The 8488-nt window shown below is 42.0% G+C and overlaps 1 protein-coding gene across 2 annotated transcripts in view; it reads right to left on the bottom strand.

The window, feature by feature from the left end:
• SPATA6 (spermatogenesis associated 6) overlaps nucleotides 1-7972 on the bottom strand; it is a 43219-nt gene extending 35247 nt beyond the window's left edge. Inside the window, exons 1-2 of one of the 2 annotated variants that reach the window (XM_020788126.3) lie at nucleotides 7651-7972; nucleotides 765-902 (exon numbers count right to left, since the gene is read on the bottom strand). In XM_020788126.3, the coding sequence (XP_020643785.3) occupies nucleotides 765-902; nucleotides 7651-7704 (192 nt within the window). In that variant the 5' untranslated portion in view covers nucleotides 7705-7972. The remainder of the gene's footprint in view (nucleotides 1-764; nucleotides 903-7650) is intronic. The other variant, XM_020788125.3, reaches the window with a different exon arrangement.
• Between the last annotated feature and the right edge of the window lie 516 nt (nucleotides 7973-8488).

The raw sequence follows: 8488 nt of genomic DNA on the forward strand, positions 1-8488 counted from the left end.
AGTGCCAGAGTGATGTTCATTTTAGTACTATCTAAGCAAAAACTGCTACGTATGCTTTCTAGTAGGTACAGGGTTGTAATTTTTTTAAAGCATTTTTCCTCTGACATCTTGTGCATTGTAATTCAATTATTCCAGTGATGGACTAATAGCTCATTTAACTATGCCAAAGAGAAGGTGCCATTTCCTCAAAAGTAGAGTGCATAAGTATACTTTCCAGCATATATTTCACCATTCAGCAGTTCTAGAGTGAACAATAACCTGAGGCCAAGGGGAACCTTGGGATGAGCAGGATAGCTCACTCTGGAGTTCTAAGATGGGGGTCTTCTCTCTGTCAAAAACCACCTACGTTTGACAGAAGACAAAACAGAAAATTCCTGGGAGTGAGGGATCCCTATAAATACTAGTGATACAAATAATTCTTATATAAGCATTCATTTAAATGATAGTATGCTTAAGTCAGCCGACATTGACTGAAATAATCAGTGGCAAACTGACACAGATTAAGGGGTACCTTTAACAATTTTTGGGTTCCGGCATTGCATTATGAACAAGTTCAATGCACATCAAAATTGCCAGAAGAAGCCTTTAATCTGTGGCAATTTGCCACCGCTGCTGTTTTATTCCCACTGTTGACATAGAGGCATGCAACAGGATTTCAGCCAATGATACATTCTGAATGCACCCTTAGTAATGCAGCCACTAATAAACTGTACTTGATGTTTGATTAGTTATGTAAAGTCACCCTTGATATTTTGACTGTTTACCTTTTCAAATATTAGTTTCTGATTAAATATAAGGGGAAATACTGCACGGACACGTGAAGTCTTCTTATATTGTCCAAAAATGCAGGCACCGATGTAGAGGTCATCTCTGGCTTTCAGTGTAACACCTGGACATGTTACCTGGAAGATTAATGTTCAATTACTGATCAGAATTAGTACAGGTCTTTTAAGCAAAACTATATATCTATATACCCATTGTGAACCGCCTGCCAAAATTACAGTACATCACTCTGCACCTCCTTAACGTTTTTCAGTTACAGTTTTCCCAGACAGACAATATCAAAGTGCATGATATGATGCCTGTCAGGAACGTGTCTCCTTAGAGAAGTCATTCCACTAGGGGAAGGTGCTAAACTAGGGGAAAGTGCTAATTAAAAGATCCCACCACCTTTTAATCCTAGATTGGGCGAGACCTAGGAGGTGTGTAAGCAGGCAAATAAGGACAAGCTTCTGTCCCTAGATTTCAATTACTCCCTTATTTAAGTTTAAAACTCTTTAGCTGTGTAAACTTTGCACACCAGCCTTACCAGGTAGAACACCCAAATAACAAAATTAGCAAATATAGCCTTTGTTGCTAAGGCACTTTCTTTAGGCACTCTTACCCTTGTCCCCAAGAATCACACTTGGGTAAAATATAAAATATTTATTCAAAAACAGTAAAAAGTTATAAAACCAAAGAAATACAAAAAGATACAAACTGTACTGGTTAAGTGCCAAGCATCTAAGTATTAAGTTCTTGTAGTACTTTCCCATAAAACAATAAAATGATTAACTAGCTAATAGTTTTACTACTTAATTACTAGGGTATTCTAAGTAACCATAGCTAAATCTCCTTAATCAATCAAATAACACTTTAAACCTGTATTCCTTCTTCTTCAACTTACACACATACTTAACCGCACTTTCTATAACTTAAATCAAAGTCTCAGCTTCATTATGGTACCCTTTGTTCTTAAATCCATGCCTCTTTTGTAACATTCCACAGCCCCTTCTCTCATTCCTTGACTGGTAATTGCTCATCCTTCCAATTGCTCCCAGAGCTCTGCTCTCTTCCTGCTCGACTGGCCACTCCAGGCAGTGGGAGGGAGGACAAGTCTCTCTTCACAGCTGTCAAGTGGCCAGGCGAGGTGGAAGAGAGCGGAAGTCCAGGAGCGATTCTTCCATCGCCACCAGACACATGAGAGGACAGGCCGATCACAGTGACCAGGCCCTCATTAAGTCTAGCTGCATGGGGATATTAATATCCAAATACCCCCATCTCTATTTATCCGTCTTGAGATGTGACCTTCTTTCTTCTTGCACAAGAGCTAGGTCTCAGGCTGAGATGAAACACCTGCAACCTCTTGAAAACAAGTACTATAAAACCCATATCCTTACAATGCCTACTACAATATGCTTTGTGTGGGGCTACCTTGAAAATTAGTGTACAGGAGATGCAGCTAATACAAAAGATGGCAGTTTGGTTGTTTTCAACATACATGTTTTTAACATATAACAGAGGTTGGCAATTCTTGTGAATCTAGCAGCCAACTCCTTCTCCCAATCTCCTGTATGCCACACACATTGCTACCACTGTGCTGTTAAAATTCAACAGTAAATCATGTCATTGAAATTTGATCCAATATAAGACAGCCTCTTTAAGTCAAGCAAAAGTTGCTCATTTTAAAGTGAATTTTACTGTTTACAAATAAATTTAGGGGAGTAGCTACAAAATTGACCCTATGGTCCAAATGTTATCCACCTCAAGTCTAACATCTTTGTTGAAGGAACCACACTGTTTATTTGCTACCAAGCCAGATTTAAAAGTTTTCTTTTTGTTTACAAAGCCCTAAATGAAAATGAAAACAACTGAGAGCAAAACTTATCCAATATAAACCTTGCCTATCACTGAAGTACTCTTCATAGTTCCATACACTGGTCTGTAAATTAGTGTAGAAGCTGTCTGTGTTTCAACTCCTCTCTCTCTCTCTCTCTCTCTCTCTCTGAAGTCCCTGCCAGTTATTTTTAGGCATAGGCCATTAGTTTTTGTTCTCTGCAATTGCTAAATACACTTTTATTTAGATCATTTTAACTAAAAGATTAACCAATGGTTTTGCTGATGTAACGCTCTGATGTAGTAAGTATCTCTTCTTTTATATTTTGATGTTTCCATAGTTGTACACCACTTTCTTAGACACAGAAGAGCTTAAACTTTGTGCACATAAAGGTCAGAACATTGCTAAGTATTCTTACAAAACAAAAGGTTCTGTTGCATCTTAAAAACTAATAGTAAATGTTTAATGGCATCTACATTCATGTAGATCAATCCACTTCACCCAATTCATAAGTGTTGATAACTAGGTTGGCATGCATACGATGGAGAGAACAGTAAGCTGTGAAGCATTCAGGGACAAATAAAACATAAACTGAATAGAACATGCTTATACTGATGCTGAAATATATGTAAAGAAAGTTTAGTGACTAACCAGTATTGCCTATTATGTGCAGGAAAGCCACCTGATTTCATTTGTATCCTAAGATTTACTGTACAAATTGGGACCAAACGACCCTGAGCCAAGTGGGAGTTGGTCTGAACTGATTTGTTCTCAGCTTCTGCAGTATCTGCATCTTTATGTTTTCATATTGGGGGAAAAATGAAGAAAAAAAGGGTTATGACTTAGGATAGTGGCACTTTGCTGCACTATCTGCTTTAGGGATGTGGTAGACTTTCAGTTTATAAACAAAACTCATACCAGCTTCTTCCTTTCTTTCTGTTCACCACCCCCAAACTTGTTCACTCTACTCCTTGTCTAGCTTCCACTCTTCCATGAATCCAGCCTGTTTCAGCTGGCAGCAGGCATTTCATAAGAAAGTAGAAAACAGGGATGAAGGGCAGATAATGCCCAATGCTACCTTACCTGACCAATCAAAGCCCATAGAAGACAACCAGTCACCCATCCCACATTCACACATACACTCAGACCCAAGTGAAATGAAGACTCAATGTAAGTACCTAAACAAAAAGCAAGAAATACCTAAAATGTTGCAGTTCTAACAAATGATATCCCAACCTCTCCCTCTGTTATACTAGTTTGGTGAAGTGAATGAGAAATAAACAGATAAATCTAAGTTCTCTCTTTCTGCTGTGGAATTCCCCAATCACCTTCTGCTTTAGCACTTTCTTCTCTTGCTTCAGCAAAATTTATTAAAATTGCACTATGCTTAACTTCATCCCCAAGCCAGAGGAGACATCAGTGATTGGTTAGGGTGCCTTAACCAATTTGACTGCACCTGGAGACTTCTCCAACCACTTTGTGACCAAAATCCTAATCGGCCTAACTTTGGAATACAATTTTTTTTCTCAAATTAAGAAATTACCATAGACATTGTCAGTTGCATGCTGAATAATATAACTCATGGCATCTTTCCCTATGGTGATTCACCTCCAAATATTACATTATTTGTGTACACCAGCATAACTAGTTTTGCCTCTTTTGCAACCATTATTTGAAGTTACTACATTCCTATAAAATACAAAGAACCTGGCACTGGTAAGCTAATTAATACTTAGCATAGGGGGTAAAGCTCAAATAAAAACAAATACAGTGGAACCTCTGCTTTCGAACGTCCCTAACTATGAACATTTCAACTTACGAACAACTCCATTTGCAAAATTATGCTTCTATTTGTGAATGGAGCTTCAACGTATGAATGGGAAAAAAACACGTGGGAAGTGGGGAAAGCATGAAACTTGAACTTTCAGTTAACTGTTGGCCAGCGAAGAGGGTCCTTGTCTGCTACCTTGCTCATCCAAGTGGTTAGAGAGTAGATAGGGAGAGAGTCTTCAGGTTGCCTGGTATTGCCTGGTACTGTATTGTACGGACTGTTTTTTTTATTTATTTTTTTATTTCTCACTTTCTTTTTCAAAACAGAGACTGCCTGTTCTGGGTGAGTATACTGTATTTACTGTACAGGTGTTTTTTGCAGCTTGGTGGGGGTAGGGCTAGGTGGGGGGTTATGTTTCTGTGCTCTGATGGGTCTTGCAGTGTAGATTTTAGTTATAAAATGTGTGTGGTTAAAATGTGGCTCTAAAGTCTGTTTTAAAATCAGAAAATATTCTGTGAGGGGCTGTGGTGGTTGTAGATGCAGCCAGGCAGCCAGGCTTTAAAATGGAGTTTAGACTCAAGTCTCTCCTTCCCATGCTCTCTTTTTGTGATGAGGAGTTCTGTGCTGGAATAATGGTTGCTGATTGTTGGTGCAAGCAGGCTTTAAAATGGAGTTTAGACTCAAGTCTCTATCCCCCCCCCTTGCTTAGACTCCACAGTCTTTTTCCCCCCTTAAAATCAGAAAATATTCTGTGAGGGGCGGTGCTGGCTGTTGATGCAGGCAGACTGTAAAATGCAGTTTAGACTCTCTTTTTGTGATGAGGAGTTCTGTGATGGAATAATGTTTGCCGAATTCTGTGGCTTTTTTTAAAGGTTCTGTTAAAAGGTGTTCTCCTGCCTTTTTTTAACCTAAAAGGTGCTTGGTTTTGTTTAAAAGGTGCTTGTTTTTAAAGGTGTTCTGTTTAGAAGGTGTTCCCTCCCCCTCGCTCCTTCCCTTCCCTTTTTTTTTGACCTAAATTCATCTTAAATCAAAAGAAGAAAAATTATACCCCTAGTGGTAGAGGACAGATTAACCAGCTTTGCATTCGTTCCTATGGGAACTAATGCTTTAACGTATGAACGGTGCTTCTACATAAGAGCCAAAAACAGCCGAAACGGATTAATCGATTTACAATGCATTCCTCTGGGAAATTTTGCTTCTACTTATGAACGTTTCAACTAACGAACATCTTCTGGGATGGATTAAGTTTGTAAGTAGATGTTCCACTGTATAACTTAAACATATCACATCGGAAGATGAATAGGTAACAATGTTTACAACTTATGTTACATTTATATCCCATGAGTTGATAAATAAATACCACCTTGGTGGGAAGGTAACAGTGTTCCGTGTATAGTCGTGCTGGCCATGTGACCATGGAAACTGTCTACAGACAAACGTTGGCTCTACGGCTTGGAAACAGGGATGAGCACTGCCCCCTAGAGTTGGACACGACTGGACTAAATGTCACGGGGAACCTTTGCCTTTCTTCCACTGAACTCAAGGCAGCATCCACAGCTCTCACTTCATCCCCACAATCCTTGAGATCGAGCAGAGAAACAGACTGGTGAAAGTCACCAGTACGTTTTGTGGTTCAGTGGGAATTTAAATCTGGATCTTCCAGGTCCCCATCCAACACTTACTACAATGCAGTGGTTTGCCAGATTAGATACAAACAGAGATGCTGGCATCTCAGATTATTGCAGGTACTGTTCTGAACTGTCACATTACTAGGAAACTGATTTATAATACATATTTGTACAGTAGATGTATTGCAACACACATTTCTACAGCTTTCCAACTCGCAAACTTTACATGCCACATTTTTATATATAAACAGACATACTTCTAGCTCATTAGAGGAAAATATTCACATTTTGATAAACTATCCTCACAACAGCTCTGGTCAAACGATAAAGCTCTTAGCAATGTTAAAGAGCTCCTGTACTAAGCAGCCCGTTACTAACCACTTCTACTAAGAGTAAGAACACAGCAATACAGCATCTTACTGATTAGTTAATACAATAATCTAGGAACTGCAGAGCTGAAAGGGATGCTATGGATCATCAAGTCCAGCCCGTTAGGGAGGCACAGTGGACAATCAAATTCCCAATCTAAACCACTGAGCTATTGGAATAGTCCTTCAGACTTTTGGCATTAGGTTGACACCTCTTCTAGGCTACCAATGCAAATATTTTTCAGTGGCAATTGTAAGCCGCCTAGAGTGGTCACAACGGCCAGATAGGTGGGATACAAATAGAATAAATAAATAAAATAAATAAATAAAATAAGTGCCACCATACTTTCAAAGTTTTCAAAGAATAAATGCATTGGGGGGGGGGAGAGACAAGCAAGTAATCTACCAGAATGGGAGGGAATTTATGCCAAGCATTTAAACAGCTGATAGACTTTCGTACTGAATTTCTCCAACTGACGATGTACAACGGGATTGGTTCAGAACATGCAGAAGGCCAGTGTTAAAAGCCTAACTGGCCAATAGCAGGGCAGAGAGGAGGAAATTCAATTTAGCCGTTACTCAAGCATAGAAAGAAGAAGAAGAAGAAAAGAAAGGGGGGGGCGAAAAGCAAAGAGTTTCCTATTGGGTTTGACAGGCAGATTGCAGAAAAATACTAAATAAATAGAAAGGAAAACTGAGACTGGTGAAGATTTAAGGAGAGAGAAAACTGCCTTTTTGGACTGAACACTTTTCACCTAAAAATAAAATCCATCATCACAAGCAAGCGGCGCGCAGAAGAGCGAAGAAGTTAAGTGCACAGCAAGGATGTTGCCCTGAAAGTCCGGGCATACTGTGCCCGGATTCCTCCCTATATAGGAGGGTTCAAGCCCAGCCTGAAGCCGGAGAGGAACGGCAGGTCGTCGCCGCCGCTCTGCGCCCAGAGTTGGTGAACTCCCAGCTCCGCCTCACCCTCTAAGCCGGGCAGGCTAAGCCAGATCAGGGAAGCTTCCTCCAGAAAAGCCCCGCAGTTAACACGCGGAAGCCCAACAGCAGGCCCTCGTCCTCTAGGGGAAAACTTTTGAGAAAACCCTATCCTTCGGGACTCCCCGCGAAGCCTTTACCCGCCAGCCAGCCAGCCCTCGGGAAAAGTTTAGGTGTCCCCGCAGTTTGTCTCCAATTTCTGCAAAAGGCAAGTCCACTTTAACTCTACACACACACACCCCAAAAAATCGGTTAGCCGCCCACCACACCACACCCCCGGCCACCTTCCGCGGGCCCCCTCCTCACCGTGCGGATGTGCAGCTCCAGCTCGCAGACAAACCCCTTGCGCGGCGGCGGCATCAGGGGGCGCCCCCTCTCTCGCCCACCCGGCAGAGAGGAAAGGCAGCTCCTAGGATGGGGGGGGGGACTACTGTTCACAGGCTGGGCCGCGGCGCTAGAGCCCGCCAGGGCCTAAGCCACTCTGTTCCCATAGCAGCCGGAACGCCCGCGAGGGCCCTACCTCGGGAGTGAGGGAAAGGGGCGTGGCTAACGGAACGCTCCTCACTGGGTTTGGAAGCAGAGATGCTCAGAGGAGGAGGGGAGACCCCCCCAAAGAGTTCAAGGCATGCCGTCACTTCCGGTTTCCGATGGTAATCCTGCCAAGACGGGGCAAAAGCCGAGACAGTGAAGAGGAGGATTGAAGTCAGAGACGGAAAGGGGGGGGGGAAACGCTGCCCCCAATTCTGCTGGGCGTTTGCGCTCATGCAAAAGGAAGGGCGGGGTGTGTGTGTGTGTGGGGAGCCAGGTGCGCGACTTCCATGCAACCAGTACCTCGTCTCTGAACCGCGAGAATTTCCGCGATTCTTTTTGCGCGGTCATTTTAGGCGCCAAAATGAACGACAAAGAAATATCCGGCCACTGTTGTGCCCAAAACATTCGAATTGTTTCGAGTCCTAACAGAGCTTTTTGCTGTGCTGTCTCTCCTCGAAATAAGGATGACTCCGTTTTGGCAGCTTCAGTGTCAGTCATTCTTTTCACTGCGTGGTTAAAAAAAAACAATTACATACTCCAAGGCTTCAGTCAGGATGAATGAGAACTACACGAAAAGCCCTGCTGCTGTGGCAGTGCCCCTTTTTGACAAATA

This window comes from Pogona vitticeps, chromosome 4 (assembly GCF_051106095.1).
Source record: "Pogona vitticeps strain Pit_001003342236 chromosome 4, PviZW2.1, whole genome shotgun sequence".
Lineage (NCBI taxonomy): Eukaryota > Metazoa > Chordata > Lepidosauria > Squamata > Agamidae > Pogona > Pogona vitticeps.